The sequence below is a fragment of the Etheostoma spectabile genome, chromosome 4 (assembly GCF_008692095.1).
Source record: "Etheostoma spectabile isolate EspeVRDwgs_2016 chromosome 4, UIUC_Espe_1.0, whole genome shotgun sequence".
Classification (NCBI taxonomy): Eukaryota; Metazoa; Chordata; class Actinopteri; order Perciformes; family Percidae; genus Etheostoma; species Etheostoma spectabile.
In genome coordinates this window covers 8,123,457-8,150,049 of record NC_045736.1, presented here as the reverse complement: position 1 = coordinate 8,150,049, position 26,593 = coordinate 8,123,457, and the positions used below count along the sequence as shown (strand labels likewise).

The 26,593-nt window shown below is 38.6% G+C and overlaps 1 protein-coding gene across 1 annotated transcript; it reads right to left on the bottom strand.

Moving 5' to 3' along the window:
- Window positions 1–71: 71 nt before the first annotated feature.
- On the bottom strand, window positions 72–24,676 carry shmt2 (serine hydroxymethyltransferase 2 (mitochondrial)). The gene is made up of 12 exons (XM_032514869.1): window positions 24,514–24,676; window positions 17,262–17,453; window positions 14,795–14,874; window positions 11,430–11,630; window positions 11,144–11,225; window positions 8,153–8,275; window positions 6,611–6,750; window positions 6,260–6,422; window positions 5,035–5,134; window positions 2,939–3,094; window positions 1,720–1,827; window positions 72–1,510 (listed from the first exon to the last, which is right to left on the bottom strand). The coding sequence occupies exons 1-12, from the start codon at window positions 24,544–24,546 to the stop codon at window positions 1,383–1,385; spliced, it is 1,506 nt and encodes a 501-aa protein (XP_032370760.1). The 5' UTR covers window positions 24,547–24,676; the 3' UTR covers window positions 72–1,382.
- Window positions 24,677–26,593: the final 1,917 nt, after the last annotated feature.

The following is a 26,593-nucleotide window of genomic DNA, read 5'->3' as shown; positions in this document are numbered from 1 at the left end:
CACTGATGCAGTGATAATGACAGTTCCAATCTGTAAGCTCCATAAAACTAAAAACTAAAAAGTTTTTCCCCCAAATCAAGCCGCTTCACAGTTTCTATCTGAATACCATGGTGGAATAAATGGCACTGAAATCAGGCAGACTGTCTTCATTTCTAGTACAACAAATCAGCTGGTATTAGAAACCTTAAAATCTATGTTAAACAATAGCTTTTAAATAGTTAATTATTCTTTAAACTAATACATAGAAAAGTATATACTCTTTGTAAACACACCTAAAGTATATTAAAAAAAAAATCCAGAATGACATTTATTTTTTTCATTTGGTTATTTATCTGTCATAACAAAATATGTAGCAATTCAAATCTGACATTAATGATATGCTGGAAGAAAAAAAGATGATGCGAGCACAACAGCGTCAAAAGAATATAACATCCTCGGATAGAGGTTGAAATCCTTTTTGCAGTGTAATCGAATACAAATTCCCATTAAATTTTACTTTCTGAAGCTTATATTTGATTTGTTTCAAAAAACATCACAGTGGAACATTATTTTGAACACCGGTTGTAGTGTTGCTTTAGGACTTTATTGACTATAGTATATGAAAAGATGTTAAAACTATTTAGTCCCTTTCCTGTATAATCTGATTTTTAAAGTTGTACAAATCAATAAATTAAAGGGCTAACTTTCATAAATTACAATTTGACAACATTCTGGGTTAATGTCTGATCTTCAACAAAACTTGCCCCACAGATATTAAAAGGCCGACAACATTGTATGACAGAACAACCCTTCACTTCCTTAAGCCTCCTTGTGTACCAAATTTCATCTTATTTCAGCAGAAAATAAAGCTACCATGAACAAATCTCTATATGAATTTGATAATCTTAATTAGACATTAGTTATGACTTGTTACAGCATTAAGACGTCTCAGTGTATCTCATTATAAAAACATAATTATGCACAAACCAAGATACAGAGTTGGACAAAGAGAGCCGTTTGACGTTTGATTTGATATTTTTTTCCTCCCACACACACACACACACACACACACACACACACACACACACACACACACACAAAGAAATGGCAACTGAGAAAGATTTGTACGCATACAATAGAAAATAGGTTATTTGGCTCTACAAAATCTGTCAAATTTGATTGTTTCCTTACCTCAAGTTCTTACATGAATGGATTGATGGATTACTGCAAAGTAGTATTAAAAAACGTGGTTTCCCATGTGTCATTGGGAAAAAGGAAGTCATCCTGATTCACAGGCACTAACCACATTTTACTACCATGATATTTTCCCTCTCTTTGTACAGTTTTGCCCATCAGCTTTCTGCCACCTGGCTGTTATGGCCCCACAAACTCTATTGCTTGGTTTAATGGTCGTGGAAGCCTGGCATGGGAAAGGGCCTGGCAAAAGCTTCAACGCGGTGGCGCAGGTTGGCCATGCGAGCCATGGTCTCTGGGTCCTGAAGAAGGAAGTTTTTGAAGTCCTGGAGTTTTCCTTAAGGGGAGAAGAATAAAAAAAGGAAAAGGCTTAGCTTTCCTGTATTGGCATTTGCTTCCTTGGTTTGATCACCACTGGGCTTTTTGTTTGCACTTATTATTTTGTTGCATTTCTAATAACAGTTTTATAAATCAAAAAGGAGGCATATGTTTTTGCTAAATACGAGGCTACGTTGTAATCTGTCTCGCCTCTCACAGTAGGCTAACCTGTCTTTTTCTTGACGTCCAAGGCGATCTTGAAGCCCTCATCCATGAACTCGACAACTTGCACAAAGTCTGCTTCTTTGAACTGTCTGGATGTCAAGGCTGGAGCACCTGGGATGGAAAAGAAAACAAAATCCGCAGCTTGAAATCCAAAGTTTTGACTGGTAATCACTTCCTTTTGCTTTACAGCTCTTCCTAATGACGCATTGACGGTATAAGCGCAGTCAAAACATCTTGATCACCCCCTGGTGGCTGGCTGCAGTACACATCATAAATCCTTCCTCCTCCATGTTAGCAGATGGGACATGGTCAAACGCTTGGTACACCTCAAATCATTTCTTTACAAAGATTGTTTCTGTCATTTTAGGTAGTTCTGATCATGCTGAGGTCTGTTAAAATGTTAATTTTTTTTCCTTTTTTCCTGATAGTTTGGTTTTCATTACTTATTTGATGCTTTAAAATGGGGTGCAACGTTGTGAATGACTACTGTGATTGACTCAATATTGGTCGGGCAGGTGTGTGGGCGGGACTTCAATACTGCAGCTCAACCACCCAATTTCTACAGTGCAGACTGACTCCAAAAATTACAATATGGTGGTGCCCATATCTGGGATATTTTGGTTTCACTTTTGTAAAGTGGAAGGAAGCGGAGACGCCTTGTTTTTTTACAGTCTTTGGTTGGTCGCTACGGTGCGGTCCTAATTTCATTTAAATAAACAATTGAGAAGGCAAAAAGTGCAGTTCATTGTGCTGTAGGTGAAGTTTCTCGCCTTAAGACAATGCTGAAAATGTGGCAGTGTAGATGTGGAGCTCTTGAACTTCCTGGCAGATGATTAAACACCCAAACATACTTAATTAATCATGATGTGCTCAGTGCATGCGGCTTAATTGGTGGCTGACTAATTTCCATATGCAAAAGTCCTTTTTGAAAAAGTGAGTGAAACAGATTAAGTGAGGAGGATGATGAGTGCAAAGTAAATTTGACCAACAATAAAATTCTCACCTTGTAGTTAAATATGGAACACAAAATGCTGAACAGCTGACCAGCATATCAAGACTATTGTCTTGACAAAGTTAAAAAGGTGTTTTAAGGTTTGAAAATTTTTGAATAGACAAATCAGCACCATTTTCTTTATGTGGTTTTGGATAATATCCTTAATAAGTATAACAAGACCTTGTCTGAGTCAAGCTAAATGTAGTGCAATGTGAAGCTGTTCCTTACCTAGCCGGAGGCCACCAGGAGTCAGGGCGCTCTTGTCCCCGGGGCAGGTGTTCTTATTGGCAGTAATTGACACGAGCTCCAGCACCCTCTCGGCCCGAGCCCCGTCAATGCCCTTAGGCCGCAAGTCAACCAGGACCAGGTGGTTGTCAGTCCCGCCTGAAATACGAAGCATTCTTAGCAAAAACCTTTGAAGAGGAGTAAAGTCGGAAGCTTCACTTTTAAGCCTTTGATCAGACCACCTCAACTTTAGTTTAGCATGGATGAGGTCATCTGTTTGCTGTAGGATATGAAACTGAATGCGGTTAACGATGAAGCTAAATAACTGTTGTGTATAGTTTTGTCAGGGCCTACCAATGCTTCACATCTTCACTTTTATCTTGTGTTTGTCTGCATATCTGCTTAATGTTTATCTGAACACTGGATTTATGTTATATGTATATATACTGAATGTATACAAGTTTTACTTCTTTCTGAGACCATGAGCTGAAGGTGCCTGGTCCTTTTGCTCAATAATCTCTCTGTGAAGGTGACAAGTGCACTTAGCATTAAATCTATATAGGAAACAATATTATCACTTATCCTCATAATAAAATTGACTGCCATCATGTTTTGCAAGTGCAAATTACTCTAGGCAACTAAAGCAGGAAATTCACAAACAGGATTTTTTTTACAGTTAAAACTATGCTCATTTGTATAATGTATGCTTAGTATAAGCTCTAAATAAAAACAGTGTTCAGTTTATAGGTGCACCTAGCTAAAAGTAAAGCAGTCTATCAACATTTGAGGCTGCAGTTTACGGTGCTTTTGAACTGTGTTGCATTTTACAGAAAGGTGTTTCTGTTATTTTGTCCACCCTTTTATGCCAATAGAGTAGGCTACATCAAACACAAACTACATCCTCCAAAACGATCACACAGATAATCAACCCCTCTCTAAGATGAACACTTTAACCTTCATGAAGGTAGGGTTTATTGCAGGAGTGTTGTATTAGACTACATTAGTTTTTGCTAGATGTAATAAACTGGAAACTGAGTGCATATTATAACGCTATACATTTTTCCTTTAGCTAATATAAGCAACTTATTTACTTACTAAGTACTCACTCCTTTTAACAAGTTTCCTATTGACTGTTAAGGGCAGTCCACACCAAGAACGATAACTATAAAGATGTGAGCATCTGCACTGCTGAACAAGGACGCTCTGCAAACAGTGGCGTCAAGCACGCACTGCACGCTCCAGCAGCTAAAAATACATGCATAAGATTACCAAAATGTCTGGAGGAATATGCACAAATCTCTGCGCAGTGTCTCTCCACCGTGTCATGTTGTAAATTCAGATGGATTTTGATTGACTGTCAGTGCTTTGATCAATAATCAGATCGCTCTGAAAGCAATCCCAACAATATTGTTTGTTACAGTTATGGTGTGGACTTCACCACCCAGTTGAGTTAGAACAATTTTTAAAACTATTTATTTTTAGTTATCGTTGTTGGTGTAGACAGCCCTTTATAATACGTTTTTCCTTTTTTACTCAAACATCTAGAAAAAGGATTAAAAAAACAGAGCATGCACACAATGCAGTGTAAGCACAGAACAAGACTGTATTTTTTAGGGTATCAATTGAAGGCTATACATCAAAATAAAGCTGAGGCCAGCAAATTAAATGCAGGGCAAAATTCAAGCATTCACTCACCACAAGAAAGTGACCCCTTTCATCTGGTGGTATTTCCTTGACTGACAGTACAGCTACACTGACATTAGCCTATTAACACATCATGAATTTAAATGCCTTTCTGCCGTGTAATTTGCATTTTGTGACAGGACATTTCTCTTCATTGACTGGATACACTGTGTATCCAGTGTAGCATTAAAGCATTTTGGAATTAGCAAACTAGCTAGCTTACTAGCCTACAGTCCCTAAAAAAAACTGTAAATTGAATTAAAAAAACTGAGACGCCCACTCCAAATTGATCAATTTGAGTGGTCAATCTCAAAATTGATTGACAGGTGCCTGTCACGATATAATTTTGACGTGATCTGAAAGGGTTAAAAAGGCATTTTTCATTTCATCTTGACTATAAACACAAGTAAGATTACCTGATACCAGGGTGTAGCCTTTGTTGAGAAGAGCTGTAGCCATAGACTTGGCATTTCTTAGTACCTGGTCGATATACTCCTTGAACATGGGAGACTGAGCCTGCGCACACACCCACACCCCCACACCCCCACACACACACACACACAAAATGAAGGGTTGAGCTGGATAGAAGTACTGAAGTTAGAGTTGGTTCTTTTCAGTTGGATGTTAAAAAATGATTCATGAGATACTGAGAAAACAATTTTTTACTATATAAACAAATGTTGGTACAAGTAAGAGACATCACCGTTCCATTCTCTTTAATAGAGATTAGAGCTGTTAGAAAGAATTTCCGAAGGTCAAATGTAATTCGATATATAAAACGTTAGCAAATCTCCCTCTGTCACGTCTGATGAACAAAAAGTTACGGGAGAGAGAAACAAGGCTAACGGTACGTACCGAGTAACGTTATTACAAGACGGAGTGACAGCGGTGGTGGTGATGGCGCAGTGGATGGGACACATGCCTTTAGTGTGGGAGATCTGGGTTTGATTCCAACTGCGATACATCCACCAGTGTGTCCCTGAGTAAGACACTTACCCCTAGTTGCTTTTAGAGGTTCTAAATTGTAAGTCGAATGGGATAAAAGCATCAGCTAAATGACACTTATGGTAAAATGTAATGACAGGCTGCGGCTGAAAAATGAGTTTAGCTCGTTCTGGTTTCCTAACTGCGTTGCGAGTTATAGGAGCGTTGCTGGGAGCTTCATGGAGACAGCTAAAGTTAATGTTATCTACCCTACAGCTGTCAAAATTAGCTTTGACTTCATATATACTGTACATTAACTTCTTACAGCTGTATTCTCAGTAACGAGACAATCTGCAAGAAACCGGTTGCTTTTAAATCACTAAAATAGTAATGACAGCACTACTATACTATTCAAATATTTAAAAAAATAAATGAAATTCAAATATTATTATAGAAGAAGGCTGACAGCTCTAATAGAGATTAATAGATTCCAATAGCTGTCTAGCACAGCATTAAGTTTAGCTTAGGGAACAAGTTTCTGAGTCAAGTTTCACCAACCAAGGCATCTCAGTGTTAAGATTGTGTTTCACTGTAAAATGGGATTCACCAGTTATCAACTTCTCATGAGGAAAAAGCAGAACAAGATAATACAATGTTACATCAATACAAATAAAGTTATTTTTGCATCGAAATTGGGTGGTTGTGCGTTGTGCTGACCTGTCTGAGTGCCACAGCCACACCAGCGATGGCATGGTTATGAGGTCCGCCCTGCAGGGAGGGGAACACAGAGAAGTTCACCTTGTCCTCCAGCTCATACAGGATCTCTTTCCCCTTCTTGTCCACTGAGCGAACACCCTTACGATAGAAGATGAGGCCAGCCCTGGACAAAATAGACTAATTGACTGACAAAGCCTTTTTACAATTATATTTTTCTCTAAAACCACACAAGGTTTCATCTTTGGTGTGATTCGATTTCTCACACCCATGGAACGAAATACCGCTATAACTGCTATTAATAAAAATAACTCTAGTTTTCATGATGCTCAGTGACATTTCTCCTGTTCTTACCTGGCTCCTCGGAGGGATTTGTGTGTGGTAGACGTGACCAGATCAGCATGTTCAAAGGGAGAGGGGATGGCTTTAGCAGCCACCAGTCCGCTGATATGGGCCATGTCTGCTAGCATGTAGGCCTTAATGTCGGTACACAGCTGAGGGGGATAAGGGTGGAAGAGAGGGAACAAACACAAAATTAGGATTGAAAGTTATTCATGGAGCAGTACATTTGAGATTAAATTATGTTTAAATTTCTAAGTTTTTAGGTACAAGACCCCAAAACATGTCATGAAACCATTGCATTCGATAAGTCTACAACCTTGCACCAACTATGGTGTGCATTTTATTTGACTGTGCTCTGAACATGTTGAAAAGTGAGTTAAAAAATAAATAAAAGAGATACAGATACTAACCCATATCTTTTGGCAAAAATACATTTACATTTTCACCCACAGTTAAGATTTGACTAACTCTACATCTGTAAGCAGTACCTATCTTCTCAAAGCAAATATTTCAAATCGGAGGTGGTATTAGTAAATTCCTTGGCAGTCTTCAGAGGCCCGAAATATTACAACATAATTCAATAAATCCTTGCTGTCTCTTGCCAGTATTTATTGAAAAAGGCACAAACAATAAATAGCTTGCTAACATGCAAATGACTTGCTGGCGAATGATCAGAGCAGTAAACAATCTTTTTAGTGCTCCTATTAATATTCATTATCATGACAATCTCCCTTCCTCTCATATCTAAACTGGATCAGCACATGTTTATTAGATTAAAAGGCAGGAAAGAAGGCAGGGTTACTGGAGGGGGGAAAGAACACAAGAGGGTGATGCCGATGAACACCGATAGTGAAAGATTTCAGATTTTTAAAAAGTAGAAGCTTGCGCCAATCTAGGTAACAACACTGAAAATCCAAAGAGGAGCTCAGCTGATTCTGCCATAAAACAGTTCCAGTTCCACAAAAACATTCCAGGGGGGAATATGGCCCCACTTCAGGCCTAGTGGCAAAGTAGTTATGGTGCTTAATAAAAAACACAGCTCTGTAATGGTGGGGCACTCCATCTGATGGTACTAGCTAAAGTGGGGCTCTGCAACAAAGGGAAGCAGTCATGGAGTGAATGAAGTGAATCAGCGGGTGGGTATAACAAAGGGGATAAAGGGGCCCCTTGTGCACTGCCAAAGAGAGCAGTGAAGTGTGCAGTTAAAAGTTGCTGCTGAGCATGTGCGAGACAGTGTAGTATCCATGTTCAGTTTGGATGAGTAGGTAAGAGAAAGCATCTATATTGTTGAGTGCAAGAGTGAAAGACCCTAAACATTGATTTGCACGTGGATATGATAAGTCTGAAAGCAAATGCTCGGTATTTAGAGCAGAGAAATTTGTGACGATATGGTTGGGAGTGATTCTGGATGGGTCTAACCTATCAGAGACAGAGACAGACACAGACAGACAGAGACAGACAGAGACAGACAGACACAGACAGAACGAGACAGACACACAGACACACACACACACACGATGGGTGAGTTTTGAATAAAAGGAGTTCTCCATGCACCTTCTTGATTCGGGCGTAGTCAATGAGGCGGGCATAGGCACTGGTGCCAGCGATGATGAGCTTGGGCCGGAACAGCTTGGCCGTCATCTCCATCTGGTCATAGTCTATGAGTCCTGTTGCAGTCTGCAGGTTGAGGAGAGATAAAAAAAAGGCAGAGGTGAGGGAGGGAGGGAAGGAAGGAAGGAAAGGAAAAAAGGTACATTATAGGATAAAAAAAAAAACGTCAGATAGCTTGAGGATCAAGAGCAAACAAACATCGAAGAGAGGTTTATTCCACTTGAAGCTCATTTGAAGCACTTTTGCTACCTTTAAAAAAAGGGAAGGAAGTTATCGAAGAGAGACATTTCACCTAAAATCATGTCGACGAAGAAGATGGAGCAATTGCAGTAATGCACCCCTACTTATCCTAATTCAACCTTTCAGGGATCTACTCAACTCGTATGATGAGGCAGAACAGATCAGAGGTTGGTTTGGAGACTTTAGCAGCTCTTTTCATTGACATAAGCAATTTTAAGATGTATGAGATATAGAGAGTTTGGACACGCTTTCCCATTCAAGTGAATGAGAAAATGTGTCTAAACTTTTGACTGATTATTCAAGTTGTATGTTAGACAATCCATTGTTCAGGGGATGTCATTCTGAGTCACATGAAATGGAGTCAGACTGCAACAGTCAATAACCAGTGTGTCTTGTGCCTTAACCTCCAGTTTTACCCCTGTATCCCAAAGCATCAGAGAAGAGAGACAATACAGGAGAGAGGAAGAGAGCAGGATGGAGCAGAAAAACAAAGTGAGAGACGGAAAGGATGGAGAATAAAGGGAGACACAGACAAGAAAAAGAATAGAGAAAAGGAGAAGGGAAAGCTTTATTTAGACAACCTGATAATCTTTCCCATCTCCAGAGCACATCTATGGATGCCCCCTCACTCCATCAAGCTGCTGATTGTGAAGACAGAGCCAGTGGTGCTGGCCAGCCTGTCGATTTCCCATTATCTCTCTCGCAGAGGGGTCCTGCCTACCCATACATCAGCAGGTCTGGACATGCAGACTCTCATGGCCATCCATCAGCTGCTACCAACACCAGCACACAACTATGACCCCAGGAATAAAATGCTATACACTAATATACAATGCACCCACATATGAGAGACCCTGGTTGCACAGAACTGAAATGCTGGTAGAAAAAAAAGCCCATTACATGTAGGGCTGGGCAATATAGAGAAAATCAAATATCACGATATTCTTGACCAAATACCTCAATGTCGATATTGCAACGATATTGTACGGTTGACTATTGGTGCTTTAACAAAATGTTATTTACACAATGACATTTTTGATAAATATTCTCCAGAAATTATTTAATGACTTAGTGGGTAAAGGCAAACAATAGAACAGCTAGAACAGTCTGGTAAGTTCAGAAAATGACATCACTTTACTGTAATGCAGCCTGTAAAACCTGGAAAAGACAACACCATATTATAATATATCCAAAATCTATGACAATATCTAGTCTCATACTGCAATATCGATACAACAACAATATATTGCCCAGCCCTAATTAAATGTTTTACGCGTTATACTTAACTAATAGGACTGTATGGTTGCAGTGTGAGTGAAGAGGCCATATATGAACCATGGCCCCTCTGTTGCCAAGCACATGCCAGCAAGACATTGTTGGGCTGAAGTTTCTTGAGCTAGATACGGATTTCCTACCCATAGTGCCTTGTGTCATCCCTGTGGGGGCAGGTAAGCAAACAGGCTTTCCCTAAAAAGGATCACAGCTTTTCCCTAAATGTTCCCCTTCTTCTCTATTTATTTACAGTACATATCTTGTTATTGCATTTTATTTCATTTTTTAAAGAAAAGCAAAGCCTAAAATATCTGGCATGCAATTAGATATTTGTGCTTGCAATTTCTTGTTCTTTCTTCTTGTTATTTAAGTTAATTTTTTTTAACAGAAGTAGTTTAAAAAAGAAAAAAAGCACTACCAAAGTGGCTCATACTCATGCCATTTAGGGAATGTCAAGCAAATGAAGTATAGTGTTGTGCAATATTTAGGTAAGCTAACACAGGAAAATATACAACACCAAGACTGATTTGTCATTAAAGTTCTATTAGCACCAATCACACAGAAATGGTGCAAAGAGGACCCCCCTACTCTGAGACACTGACTGGACATTGTTGACGAGTTATACTTCATGGAAGAACCCAGCAATTCATGAAAAATGGGAAAAGTCATGACTAAGACTATATAAAAAGATAAGTTGCACCAAGTGTTATACAATTAAATAACATTAACATTTGCATTAACAAAATGAAAAGCAATACAAGTAATTAAAGTGCTCATAGTACGCTTTTTGTTTTTTTCCCTTTATTGTGTTATCTTTTTTGTGCATGTTGTAGGTTTACAAAGTTAAAAAAGCCCCAAGTCCACCTGAAAGGGACTTACCAACAGAGAAACACTGTTTTCACTAACTGCTCCAAACAGCTCTATTATAATATTATTATAATATGATCACTTTCTCACATTCTCACAAGGTGTTTGGTTTGTGTGTTACTCCAAGTTTCACATTTGATAACTGCTGATGAGGCGGACTGAAATCCTTGTGTATTATATTGCCAACCTAATAACAGTTAGATAAAAAAAGGATATGGGTTTATTGTGAGCAGCACATATGCTACATGTACTGGTGGTAGAGCTTCACACTGGTCATAGTGCAATACATTCTACGGCCTTTACACTCAGTCACTATTAGTCAGTTGCAAGGAAAATGCTTCAGACCTATAAACAACATACTGTACAACATATTCAGTTGCAAACATTTACACAAAGTCTTAGTGTAGTTTGTCTATACATAATTTACTGGTAAAACTCTTCTTCATCATCATTACCAAAGTAATGAAAGGTCATTCACTGGTATAAAACAGTCCACAACTGTTGTTGTTGATAAACTGTTTTTAGTTGATATAAGTAGAAGGCGTCTCTACTTACATTTAGCTTGTAAGGCATGGACTCAAAATAGATTGAGGTTGCTGAGATCCTCTTCACATCAGACATGTAGCCATGGGTCAGACTGGGGTGAAAAAGAGGAACATGTAAACAGCAGCAAAAAACATTTGGTTACATTACATCGTAAACAACTTGATTTTTCAGGTGCAAACGACACACTTGTATAGACAATAAAATAAACTTACTTACTTACTTTCTACCTCAGAGAAGAGTGAGGGTAAAAAATAAATAAAGTCAAGTTAGGGAAAAAAAAGCAGTGAATACTCACTGTCCTCCATCGGGCAGGTCCAGGCCCATAATGCGGTCATGGGGGTTGAGCACGGCGGTGTAGACAGCAAAGTTAGCGGGTGAGCCAGAGTACGGCTGGACGTTAACACCCCACAGAGCTGGGTCCAAGTCAAAGGCCTCCAAGGCTCGTTTCTGACACAGCAGCTCAATTTGGTCGACCACTTCTGCTCCACCATAGTATCTGAGAGCGTGGATGAAAGAAAAAAAAAGAAATCTTTAGCCCATTGAGAAACAGATGCATCACTCCTGCAAATAACCAGCTGGATTAAGCTTTAATACTATTCAATTTAAACCTGAAAAAAATGTTTTTTTTTGGCTACTTGGGGGAAGCAAAAACAAGTCATGAACAAAACATTGACATATTACTTTTTAAGTTGACATGGAGTTGTTTTACACATCCAGCAGATTCAGAGCAACAATGTCAGTCAGTTTATTTTTTGATTCTGGCCAACTGGCGAATGAAAGTCCAATATTCACTTTCTTTTAACTCAGTTTTTGGTCTCTACCAACTGCTAAGGGAAAAATTTGGCTCTTTAGCTACTAAATGCTCCATTAATTGACGTTCACCAGCTAGTCACTAAACTTGTTTATCTGATGTTTGGTGCTGAGCAGATTAGAGTACAGTGGGTTTTTAGAGCCATTACACTGGAAACGGTCTCTGTACAATCCTCACTACGAGTTAGCCCTTTCACACTTTCATTTGATATACACTACCGGTCAAGTTTAGGGTCACTTCGAAATTTTCATTGCACTCCATTGTAGACAGAATAGCAGCTGAGATAAGTTGCATGTTTTCTTTTTTAACCAGGGCAGCAGTTTTCAGATTACATTACGTGCTTACATAATTTCAAAAGGGTTCCTCAATGTTTTCTCAGTTTTTTTTTTTTTTTTTTTAAATGATATCAGATTAGTTAACAGAATGCGCCTTTGGATGATTGGTTGCTGATAATGGGCAATGTAGATACTGCATTAAAGATCAGTCCCCCACTCAGATCAGCTGTTATTCTGTCTATACTGAAGTGGTCTGTAATAACCACAAACTTTTGACCGGTAGTGTTGCGCACACACGCGCACACACACACACGCACGCACGCACGCACGCACGCAAATACAAAGTCAAAATTATTAATGTATTTGTCACATTAAAAGACATAATGCTATAAACAGCCAAAATTGTGTTTTGTAATAGCAAAAAGGATCAAATATTAACCTGCATGAGTCAATGTAAGTGGGAGGATTTGAGCCAAATGACAAGCATCTGGGTAATTCTGTGTCAAATCAGACTAAATCCAGCAAAACAACTGCACCCTCTTAGTAACAACAACCTGTAATTCCATTTTAACCCAGAAGACTGACAGCGTACAGGCACCTGCCTGAGAAAAAGCCTATGTAAAACAAAAAAAAATAAAAAATGTATTTCATTGCCACGACATATACCTATATCTACTGGAGTAGAGCAGTGTTAATATTATGTAAGGCCATCCTCAACCTCACAGTGGGCTACTAGCTACGTAGCTAGTAATGTTCACTCAGCATTTTGTTGTTAAACTCTCAAAGGCTCTGGGGGGGGGGGGCATCTCAGTCGCTCCAGTCTTTGCTGGGATGCAGGGCCGCCTCACCGCAGCAGACTCGCTGTGGCAGGCCGTGGTAAAGTTGGTTTTATATTGGACGTTGGCTATTAGACACATTTGAAAAATCTATTATGGATTGTACTTTACCACGGTTTGTGACAACTTGTCCTCGCTCACTCAGCAGGTAGCTGCAGACACTGTTTGACGTGATTTATCATAATATTTTAATTGAACGGGTTGCAAAAATCTAAATTCATTGCACTTTTCAAACCTGGAAAACATCAAAATTCAAGCATTTTCAAAGACTTCAAGCACCCTTACAAACCCTGACACACACACACACACAGTACATTTTTTAAATACATACAATAAATATTTTACAAAGTGGGATCCATGAATGTATTATTGTAACTTAATTGCTACTCTCTCCCTCTGTTGTGCGGCTTCCAGTGCATTTCATAAATTAGAGCTTTTATCAGATTTCCCATCTGAGAAAAGCCAAACTAGCTAGCATCACATAACCGTAGCAGTAACATTAGTTTTAGATGTTAAGTTAGGAGGACGTACTTTTTCTTGAAATGATGAGCAGCTTTTGTTGAGTTTAATGGGTTTTCTGCATTCTAGTAAAATTGTTTTAATAGCTATTACGGCTTGTTTTAGATTGTTTGCTGCTGCTGTTTGGTTTGAGCGGTGTCAGTGGCTGCTGTGCCGTTGTGTGCGCGTGTTGTCGAGTCCCAGCAGCTTGGCTGGGATTTGTGGAGAAGCCTTTTGATCGCTGATTGTGTTATTTGTGTTCTGATCGCTTTGTGATGGTCGTATGAGTAAATGTGACCGGTTTTTGTTTCTTTGGAAAATACATTAATTTGGATTATATGTGATGCAGCATCCTGCCATACTGCATAAAAGTGATGGCTTCAGTCACCGTGTATTCATGTCTCTGCAATAGTGTATTGAAACTCTAGGTGTTGAGCCTTGTGTTAAATCCCTTTATTCCACACGATAATGTCCTAGTGTCATGATGAGGTTATTCAAAAGTGGTTTAGTTGCTGTAGGATAGTACTGAAGGCCCAGGTGTAAAATACATGGCCCACCCCTGCTGTTACCAGTCATACATTTGCCACAACTGGCGCTGTTGGTCAAAAACATGTAGAGCAACATAGACCAATGTTAACCCCAAACTCCCACAGCAGATCTAGGACATATCAGGTAAAAATGCTCATCAAACCTTTTCAGTAGAATTACAGATGAAGGAGCAACAGATGGCTACTGTACTAAACACTCATTCAATGAGATCATCCCTTTGTTTCATTACATTAAAGTGCAAACAGCAGATGAGTAGGATGCGGGGTAAAAATGTTTTAAATTAAAAACACATTCAGTGGGAGGGAGATTTATGGTAGGCTTGTATTCCAGGAATCAAAAGGTATCAAATGAGAAGTATTTCAAAACAGGTCAGCTCTCTGTTTGCTGCTGATAAATGTAAATCATCTAAGGGAATAATAGAAAATAAAAAAAACTGGAAATAGAAAACATGCAACTATCAGCATGGGCACTGATTTCTTCCAGTGTATTCCCTCAGGAATCGTCTTTGGCTAAACAAAAGCTGTGGATTACTTACTGTGTGGTTGACATGTACTATTACAGGGCAAGCAATAGAACACAGTATAAATTAGTGTGTCTGTGTGTTTATGTGTGCATGTCTTAACAAATATCCTAAAGCGGAGAATATCAACAGTATTAATAAGCTGGGGTGTGGCTGAATAAACACACTCACCTTCTCCCTGGGTAGCCTTCAGAGTATTTGTTGTTCAGACAGGAGCCCTGAGCTTCCAGAGCTGCTCGACTGCAGAAATTCTGTGGTGAGAACACACACAAGCAAACACACACTCAGATCAATGGTGCGAGTGGACAGAAGGGACAAGGACGGCAAATTAAAGTCTGTTAAGTGATAGTGAGAAATCCCCCTCCAGCTAAAGGCAATCATTAAATTATTGAGCATCTGGACTTCCATTGACTAACATTCTGCACTTCACAATGCTCATCGTCTCGCTGCTGAAAAAGAAAAGTTTATTACATTATCTTGTATCCCCTACAAGATAATGTAATAAACTTTTCTGCACGTGCAGAGATACATGGTCTTTTTTAAATCATTTTGCCATGCATTTTCCAAGAAAAACACATTTTAGTGAGTATGGATTGCTGCAAAGGAGTATAATTATCCCCCAAAAGTTTTACTTTATATCTTGTCTGTGTGCTGGAAGTTAAAACAGACATGTTAAATATTTCTGTTAAATATACAATACCAGTAACTGATATTGGACTCAATCACTGACACACTTAATTTAACTTAATTTAGCCTAATTTCAGTAGACATATTTTTTTTCCATTTATTTTTTCTGGACTAGATTTTCCACATTAGAGCTAGACCAGTTTTCATTAATAATTTGCTTAACTATTTCGTTAGGTCATAATTTAATCAGAAATACCACAAAATACTTTGTTCTAGCTTCTCAAATGTAAGGATTTTCAGTTTCTCTTTGTGATAATAAATATAAATATTTTTTGGACGGTTGGTTAAAAACACAAGCTTGACTATAGGAAATAGTATAAATATTTTCACAGATTTTTTACATTTTCAGGACCAAATTATTTAATGAAGAAAATAATCTGTAGATGGATCAATAATGAAAATAATCATATGTTGCAGACCAAATTCCTACTAACTGTTACAACTTCCTGTTAATCTTATAATTGTCATTTCCCACCTACAGCTTTTACATAACTCTTTGAATTTCTTCTCCATTTCTTTTTGGAGTTTTGCTGGTGGGTACTTTAGTATTTTGTTCATGCTGCATTCTCTCTGCAAAGCTTCCCGCCACAGGAGATCCACACGCCACTTCTCTTCTCTCCCCAGAGATATTATACAAACATTTACAGTACGGCACATTATACAAAATATTAAGGGAAAGCATAAACAATCATTCCATAGTAAGCCTACTGTATGCAGCTATGTCATGGGAAAACAATACATTAAAATAGGATTTGACAAAATAAGAGTACCATGTTAAATAAACTGAATTAAGACTGAAATTGAGATTGGGCGGACGAAAAAAATGGTATCGGGACATCCGTATTTCCTTTGTAAATTCCATTGAAACATTGTACATGATACTTAACTATAAACATAAACTATGAGTGATTACCTATACTGTATACCTATAGATACTGTACTGCTTTTGGTATAGCCTGTCACAACACTCTATTGTATACACTGTATGGTATCACATTGGGCAGAAATAAACAAAAAAACACACACAAAAAAAAAGTACAGTTAGTCTCCACACACTCTCCCTAGTTGAGGTGTGTGCGTGCGTGTGCGTGTGTGTGTGTGTGGTTATGTTAATGCTTCACCTAGAAGCCAAGAGGAGATCAAGGGAGATAACAGCTCCAGTGAAAGCTGTCTCCTGCAAAACCTCTTTCATTACGACAACGTGCATATATTACAAAAGCAAATTCATTTGCTTCAGTGTCAGTGTAGTGTGTGTGTGTGTTAAAATGTATGTCTTTTATTCAAGGAATGCCTGTGCTGTGATGTGGCTTGCAGAGAGAGAGGGAGGAGGCGGAATGAAGACATCAGCTTTATCTCACACTAGAGCGGTCAGGCTTTGAGTAGAGAGGGGGCCGATATACTCTACTGAACAACTACTATGGCGAAAAAGAGGAGAAAGAACACTACAAGATAAAACCTCTTTGGCTTTTTGAATAGTAAAAGTTTCCATTTCACACCATTCAGCCTTGGAATGAAAACAGAGAAAGCCAAATGTTTCTGTAACAACTGAGCTATTCTTGCATAAGGAAAGTACTGTATCCTGTGATCGTTTTAATGTTTAGCCAAGTTTGAATAGCTTAATATGAATTTGTTGTCCGAGTTCATGATATCGGTTTTATTATTTGTATGTTTGAGCCAGAAGGTCACAGTTTCACTGGCCTAGCAAGAAACTGAAAACTGAAAATGTCTTGAGGAAGACATTATTTAAACATTCAATAGGCTGCACACCAAGTCATCCTGACATCCTGCATAGGTTTATAAATAGGTTTCAGAACTTTTTATGTCGACCCCCTTCCTTTGCAGCCTATTCTTCCCATCACTCTTTAAACTGTTCAATTAAGTACAATAAGAGTTTGTATACTTAAACAGTCAAAAACCAAAATAAAGAAATCATCCATGAAAGACATCTTACCTCAGATGCAATAAGCTCCAAGCCGCGGCACTGCCTGTCCTTCTCCTTTAGCAGCAGATCCCACATCTCAGGGTCGTCCTGAGCCAGGCTCTCCTGGCCCGTCCATGGACGATCTTCATCCACTGTATGGTTGGCAGCGTGGGACTGCTGGCCACGTACACCGAGACGAACTGAGGCCCGCTGGCACAGTGGCTGTGAGCAGAAAAGAAGTTGCAGTGTTGGAGGGTATGATGAGGGAGAGGAAAACAGGACCTTTTAGTTTTGTACAGATATAGTTATCCTAAACATCTTTTCTAATACTGGATCATTGCACTAAAACGGATCTCGTGAAGACTGAGTGACATAAGTTTCATGGTTTGGGCAGATTTTATTTTTTATCCTACAGATTTAGCTATTTAACAAAAAATATCTTAGTAGTGCACTGCAATTTGCCATAGCTTTGATTAAAGTACAGTTAAAGAATAGGACTACAGTATGTGTTGCAGCTGCAAGATTTTTGATTGGATTTTAACAAGAGAAAAAATATTAAGTGTGGGTGTGTAGAAGACGAAAAACATGGGATATGAGAAAAATGGGACATTTCAAGTCCCCTCCTCTGTTCCTCATGCACTCTAATTTGTAGCCCAGAATAATTAGAAGCTAGTGTGTTTGCACGATATCAATAATCGGCATGGTTGTTCAATTATGCCTCTATCAGCACTTCTACAAACTGAGGGACTGACTTTTACAGCCTCAGTGTACCAAAGGAGGCATATAGAGAACAGATTCAGCACTTCCTGCTTATCTAATCTTGAGTGGGGGAATAGCGAGTTCTACTGCAATGCGTGATCATGCAAGTGTGCAGAGTCCATACAATTCTCACTGTCAGTCTGTTTTTTAAGTTAAATATGAATCCCACACTGGCTTAAATGTTTGTACTTTGCACTATGCTTTCCCTTTTTAATCCCCAATCTACAGGGAGGGCACTGTGTGGAAGAACCCTCAGAAAATAGAAGATAAAAATCCCTGACAGGCTGATTGCATTCGGAACAAATTGGCTCTCTCCCATCATTTAATCAACAATATGATGATGACTCGGTGTTGAGATCAATCCCACCACTGCCAACCTATAGTTAAAATTTGTACAGGTGTGCTGGGCTATTAGGGACAACCCTCTTTAATAGCGCCATTAAAAAGTAATTAACACAATGCTCAGGACTCGTTAAGGACACCCATATGAAGAAAAAAAAACAATTTATGCCTTTTCCATGTGGTGTAAAAAATGTTTGGGTAGTTCATCTTTTGCAATCTTTATTGCACTATAAATCTAGCAAAGAACCCGAACTCTGTAGCTTTTCACACATTTTAGGTTAAAATTTAAGAATGTTAATGTTGGACCGAAATATTTTTCATAGTTTCATAATTAAACATCCTTTGTAAAATAAAATGTTAATAAGAGCACTTCATCCCGAGGAACAGCTTGCAGATAAGTTTATCTACTCCATCGCTTTTAGGCCCCGCTCTACTCCGCCTCTTCATCTGCTCCCCAGGGCGGCAGAGGGGGCAGTGGTGACACACCAGGGGAGCCAACTGGCACATTAATGGCTGACTTCCAACAGTCTCTACCTTGGCCTTCTGTCACCGATGGCAGTGCTGGTGGTAAAAAAAAAAAAGAGCTCTGGAAGAGCTTAGAGCCTGGGGAGACAGGTCGGACTGCCCCTGAGGACAAGTTTCTCACTGAAATCACATGGGTCATTAAATCTTGACGGGAACTGTCCTTCGCTGTCTGCGCTTTTGGTGGGACACACCAAGGCCAAGGAAAGCAGTGGCAGAAAAACCTAACACAAGCCATGTTTATAGCGCTACTGACGACTGCCAAAAAGACAAGAGTGCCTCCCCCACCGCTGCTTTGCTTTTCCCACCCTCGTCCTGTACCTGTCTTGTCACCTTACGCTGATAAGCACGCTCCTCCAAGTAGCACTCAAGGGGCGTTTTTATTAGTTCACCTTGTCATCTATATCACTTCCATGGCATCCAAACAGGCCAGCACTGGCCTAAACAAACCACACAGGTCAGTCCCTGTGGTCTGCCCCTGCGCTTTCTTGCCTCATTTCCCAGCCCTGGTCATTATGGGAGATTAATTAATAAACACAAGATAAACTGATCCAAGAAAAATGAGAGCCAAGATACAAGCACCGAATATGTCACAGTAGGACTATTTTTAGGTGACAGATGATGGTGTTGTTTGAAGGTGAACTTAATGAAAACTGTGCTGTAAGAAAAAGGGCGGGATAGGCCACACCAACCTTGGTGCCAAGCATGAGAGGGATTACATTACACAAATAAAAACTGATTGATTGAGATAATGGCAGAATCACAGATGCACTGCATGACAATGATAAGGTAACTGTTGGCAGATAAACCTTTCCTGTCAAACATCTGTGCCCAAAGACGAATGGCAGAGAAGAAAAAGGGAGGAAGAAAATCATTTCATTAATCAAAGTTCTGTAATATTTTTGCCCATTTCCTGAAGCAGCTCCTGAGGCGAGCCAATTTTACAGACGACTGCTGTCCATCAGTGGCTATACCAAACAACAATCAGCCAGGTAACAGAAGCAAAACAGATGGGACAATAGAGGAGGAACAGTGAAGAAGAAAAAAAAAGAAGATATGTAAGGTTGGAGAGAAGTGTCAACAGGGCAGCAGCATCCGTCAGTCTGACACATAGTTGCCTCTTTCCCTGTCACTAACTAATAGCAGGGCTGTCCGTTACAAATTGCCCTGTGATTCAGTCTAGATAACACTAGACTGAGAAATTTGGATGGGGTGAAGAGGCGTGAAGGGACGGATGCTGAGTCCAGGGCGACTCCACTCTATTTGGGTCAAAGGAGTTTTCAGGGTGGCAATCAGAGGCTTAAGCGATGTCACCAACAAAGCCAATCTTCAGGAGGTGTAGGCGGTGAAACGATACATTTATGCTGTAATCTTTCCACTATACTTCTTAAGGTGATAGTGACAATAGTGAAAGAGTTCTGCACTGGGCTTCCTGGTGCCTCAGAGAGTCTAGATGCATGCTGTGGATTGTAGACTACATATAGTCCTCGTATAATTTCCCATGGCCAAATGTGACCGTGCCCATAGTTAGATATTTGATTTAAGAAGATATGATGAATCATTTTAATTCGGTTAACATACATGAAAGAAACTTTTTTTTTTCCCAAGCAATTTGCCACCATGGCCAAAAATGGAATGGGCTGATGCCAAGGCTTATTTTTGCCTATCCTATAATCCCCATAGAATCACCAGAAATCCAATATGAAAAGCAGCACATCTACATTTAAGAAGTCTGTACTAGCATGTGTTAAGAATTGTTTTCAGTAAAATGATGGTTTATTTACTCCAGTTATCCTTTGAAAAACTTACTAAACCACTGTACAAACTGTATTTGGATGCAGAAGATTTGTGGTTTTTGTACAAAATCAAAAAGGCTTAAAACACGCATGACGTACTTGCACTAGTGTGAGGTATCCCCAAGACACTGACCGATGTTCATTTGTTTGATGTGTGTTTTACATGAGTAACACTTGATTTTCTTTAGTGAAGTGGCAGTCATCTTTAATGGAATCAGAGTAGCTCCAAGCAAACTTATAAACATTGCTGTTGAAAAAAATATTGATGAAGCCATGAAACTGGGCAGAAGAATATGTGTTCCTGTTAAAATAATAAAATTAAATCCAAAAAGATAAAGAATAACTAAGCTGGGCCAGTGTCAGTCTTTGTCAAAATCTGATTTGTATAAAAAGCATTTTATTGGAATTGTGGTGGTTTTGGTGTGGGAGGTGATGAAGCCAGACAGGCTGTGTTTAGGGTGTCACTGCAAACTATTTCGGAGCCAATTTAAAAAAGGTTTTAAAAAAAACAAACATCCATGTGTATTGTTGGGTGAAACTGAAGGCACCAATCCCACTCTGTTGGTTCATGTTAGCAACGGATAAACAAAAATGTTTTTGCCCCTTTTCCAACCAAGTCAACCTCTGTTGACCATAACTTTTAAGAAAAGTTGGAAAAGCAGCAGTAAATCTTTTCCTCAGAACTCCAAACGACAGCATGATAAGTAGGAGTTATGGACCAAAGGGCTGCAGGACTTCTCATCACAAAAGAAAAACCCCGCAAAACAAAGCTTTAATCTTTCAGTACACAGCACAGAAAAAGAGGAGTAATTTTAGTACGGATTTTGACATCATGTAATGACTGGGGCAGAGGCATCACTGCATGTATGCAATCACTGTTAATTACACATTTTCATTCATATTTTGTAAGTTACTCTGAATTGCGACTGTACCCAACATAACCAAAGATTCATACTGTACTAAATAAATATTCTGAAGGAAATTCCAAGGATAAAAAAATGAAACTTTCCAAATCAACCTAACATTGTATATTGATTGAGTTTCTTGGTTACATCATAGCCATGGTAACTTACCTACCTGTCTAGTTGTAGCAGGCCTAGATTTAGGTCATACCAGTAAATAATTATCAAGCAGTAGCAGCAGACTAACAAAGAGCAACAAGAAATGACTGCACAAGGACTGGTCGTTCTCTCACGTACACATATCATGGGAGGACACTGCATGCCTAAACCAAAAAGAAATTAAAGTCTTGTGAGTCCTTTGGAAACTTAATAAAGATACACACTTAACCAATTACCACCAATAGAAATAGCATGAAGGCATGTGAATCAGTCAAGTTTAATAGGTAACTTCAAAACACACCGACAGTGACTTATAAAACTAGGTCTGAATACATGCCACAAGATTTTGGCACAAAGTTGCCATAGCCTAGTTGTTTCTGAGAAACTACATGAAATCCACACCATCTCAAAATGGGTCATTTCATAAAGTTCAAAATTAGGATATTAATAGTCCTCAACCAACTTTTTCTTTTCCCCCCCCAAACACCTCTGTCGCCCCAATGTCTCAACTAATCAAACAACTTATTTGAAAAAAAAAAAAGCTGTCAAATAACAAAACGTTATCTCTTAAAATTAGATCACTGAGCAACACTTAACTGGAAGAAAATAATAAATTACCAGAATAATAGAATCCACTATACATGTATATGTAATGTAGTCCTGTACTTAAGCATATCTTTGTGAAACATACAGCCTAAGGTTAAATTAAGAATGATTAACACTGCACATTAACACATTAAAGTAAAAGGAAATATTTACAACCCTGCAATAAATACAGATTATAAAGTTCAGATTTAGTTGGATCTGTTTAGAGAGGAGTTCTTTTAATTAGTAATTTTGCTAGCTGCTGTTTGTGGTGCTGTTGAATTGTAACGGATTATACTGAAAGGTGTTTCAAATGCAATTCCCAAACCCATCGGTATGAAAGAAAGTAGATTGAATATTAGAGTTTGATCATTATTTTAAGCTACCTGATAAACTGGTGACTAAGAGGAAAAGGTGAGGGGACCTTTGAGCTTAGATTCACCATATCAATTAAGATTAAATCCATATGAGGAAAATTAAGCTTAGATTATCCTTGTAGCTACCCTAAAGTAATAAATCCTCATTCATACTTAACATTCAGGAATCTGCTGACAATGCTGAAACAATGACTTGTTTTGACTGAATCAGTTACATAATTATCTCAAAGCAGAAAGTTAACATTTTCTCAGTACTGTTGCAGTATCTAGCCTGCCTACCAGACTCTGATATATTTAATTTGTACAAAGAGTCTGACCACTCTCCATTGACAAGTGTTAACTTCCTTGAAGGCGGGTACTCTGTTGGTTTAAAACTATTGGATCTGCCATAACCAAACCCAGACAGAGTACTGTAGAAAAATGAAAATTGAGAGGAAATACGTAGGAAGGTGGAGCCATGCTAGTATATATAGGCCTCAGCTAAATATATTAACTTTAAAAACAAAACAATCAAACAATTGATTTTAAGGTCCATTTATTGGCATATAAAGCTCTTAGTTCATGTCTATGCTATATATATATATATTTATTAAATTTGCTTTTAGCCTATGAACACTCTAGAACCCTCAGGTCGTCTGGTGGTGGCCTTTCAATGATCCCTACAGTCAAAACAAAAACCTAGGGCAAGGCATCTTTCTGTTACTAAAAAAGCAAACCCTATATTTTCAGTCTTGCTTTAAATTCAGCTTTATTTATCCATATGTCTATGTATCTACCAGTATATATTTAAGACTGTTGTACTTCTCAGTATCTGTTAGTATCATAGAAATGGTTTATATACCAAGTTGGAAATTGTATCTATTTCTAATCCTGCTTCTGATGTTTCATTATGGTAAAATAATGAAATGTATGACAGTGTTTTCTCAGCTTCTGTTTTTATTGTGTGAATGATGTTACTTTTGAGTGTTTTTTTTTTTTTTTTAATTACAAAGCCACTTTGCTTTGTGTGGTTTCTGTGAAGAACTTTGTTAAACATTTAATATGTAGGTAAAGTGCTTTTCACTTTACTTTAGAAATCCCCTTTTTAAGTAAAAAAAAAAAGAAAAAAAAACTAAACAGCGTGTGTGTACTGTTAAATAACTATAACAGTACAATTGCATGAATATACTGTAGTGAGCTACGTGGAAGAAGCCAGAGAGCCAGAGCTACTGAAATCCAAGTTTATTCACGTTCTACGCACACTCCATACACTCCATCAACCTATCCCATAACAGTTATGTCCCTATAACGACTAAAACCCAGGTTACATTTGCATAACGAAAACACTAACAGAACATCGTTTCCACACTTAAACTAGGACAGGAACCGTTACTAACATTGTCCCATGATTCTTTTCACTCCAGTGCAAAACAGTCAACACAACGGCATCCTGTCGGTCAATGCCTTAACTAAAAGGTCGAAGACAGGTTACGCTGAAAGTTTTCATTCTTGCAGTCGATGATGAAACAGAGCAGTCGCTGTTGCATCATTACGTGGGCACAGTTGCAGCCATGTAAGCTGCACTGAATGCTAGCCTGCTAGCTTATCAGCTAACTAACAACCACCGACATGTCAAAAATGCAATATGAACAGGACAGAAAAGATAGTAAGCGGTTAACTGCCGGAAATATTCTTCGACTTGATGATAATTGCTCAAGCACACGTGTGCAATTTAGCTAATCCCCACGACTTTGGTAACGTCACTGACGTTAAGCTAGCGAACAGTTTGGCCGTACAGATGCGGTAGCTCAAACCGTCACGGAATTAATGACACATTAATAGTACTTTATGACACACGTACCCGTGTGAGTTGTCTCAGGGCGAAGGACAGCATGTTTCCAGTTCTCAGGCCAAAGGAAGATGCACTACCAGGCGACACACCGCTGACAGGCTCCGAATGGGCTGTTTGAAGTTGTTGGCAACGGCTGGTTACGACAATCCTGCCGAAAGGGTTGAAGGGAAATGTAGGCCGTTGTGAGGATCTGTCAATCATATGATTTACTTTGGCGGTGGAAGTAATCTACTCAGATTATTACCTAACTAAGTAAATACCACAGTGTAGAAAATGCATTCAAGATGTAGTACTAGGCTACTTTAGTATGAAAATATACTTAAATTAATCGAAAGCAAGTAGGCCTACCCTACTCATTATGAAGAATGGCCAAATTCAGAATAATGTAGACCTATATTATTTATTTGATTGTCATTCTTGATGCATTAATGTGTACATCACTTTAATGTTGTAGCTGATGAAGATAGGGATAATTTAAACTACTTTGTATACTGCTGTGTAGCTTTTGACTTTCCTTTTGAGGATCAATAAAGTTATTTTAGCCAATGCATCATAATCTAGTTCTATCTAGGCTTTACATGTTTTTTTAATTTGACTGTGACTCTGTTTGTCAAGTCTCTGCTGAGATTAGTTTCCAGTGCATGGCGTTTTATGCCGTCTTCCCAACTAATGCTGAGAAAGGCACCACGTCCTCTTGGCCCACAATATAAATAAGTGGAGTACCTTAGTGACCTTGGGGTTAAGGTGTCATGCCAACCATGAATGGCAATGTCCCAGGTTCGACTCCAGCTGGGGACCTTTGTTGCATGTTACTCATCTCTCTCCTCCCCTGATTTCCTGTCCTTCACCTACTGTCGACCCTCCAATTATGGCTTTAAAACATACAAAATTAGAACAAAAAATGAATAATCTGGTCGAGACAATTGATTAATTGAAGATTAGAACATTTTGGGGAAACGTTCAGCAACATAGTATTTCCATGAAAAGTTTCTGTATACAGTATAACATTTTATTTCTGATTGGTGTAGATATTCTCCCATAAAAGAGGTTATAAGTTTTATATGTATCACCATGGATGTGTCAGCTATTGTGTGCTGTCAGTGTCCAAAATCTCAGTGAATTTACATGTTGGGGTTTGAAAAAAATCCTACAGCACTCAGACGTCATCATCACATGTCCAGACTATCCAAAGCAATGTGTGTAAGATAGACGGACCACCATGGACCTCCATCTCAATGTCATTGATCAAAAGCAGAATAGGGTATTGAGTGAGAGTGAGATGAGGATTCAATTAGCACAGACTGCGTTTTCTAATGAAATTCTGAGTACCATTATCACATCAGAAGTGTCAAGAGCAAAGAACCAACAGCGTGTTTGTTTAATTTAATCAAGGAGGAGGTGGGTGAGTAGATTTACGCTTTCAGTTTTAACCTCTAAGCTGGTATAACATATATATATATATATGTATATACACTGTATATATAAATATTTCGGCAATGGTGATTAATTAACTATCCTGCTTAATTTTTCTATAATATTATACTTTTAGCCAAAAGAAAATTATTGTGAAGTAAGGATTTTTAAGTAGCTAAGATTATAACATTGGCACCAGTGATACAACAGTCAATAAATTGTAAGGAAGCCACCTGGACATTTAGGTACAACTGAAAAAGACTTCCTAAAATATACGTCCTTTGCTTGCACGATCAAACAAACAATTAATGTCAGTCATATTACCTCCAATACAATATTTTACTTTTCAGTTTCTGGGTAAATGTAATTAAAAATGTTATCAGATACCTCCCTCGGATTCAATTACTGTATACCAACTCCCTCAAAAGGAGTCAAACATTATCATCATCTTAAGAATGTTTCACGGTTGGTTTTCATGTTAAAATTTAATCCTTCCCTTCAATATGTTTCAGAAAATTAAAAATGACGTATCTTCACAGAAAGCTTGAGCATAAATTCCCAATCAGAGTGAAATGTAACTTCATTCATAATAGTGTCCTTGCTGAGATAGATAACATGAATATGCTGTGCCCTGCAAATGTGCTTGTAGCTCTGAACAGAAACCCAGTAAGAGACA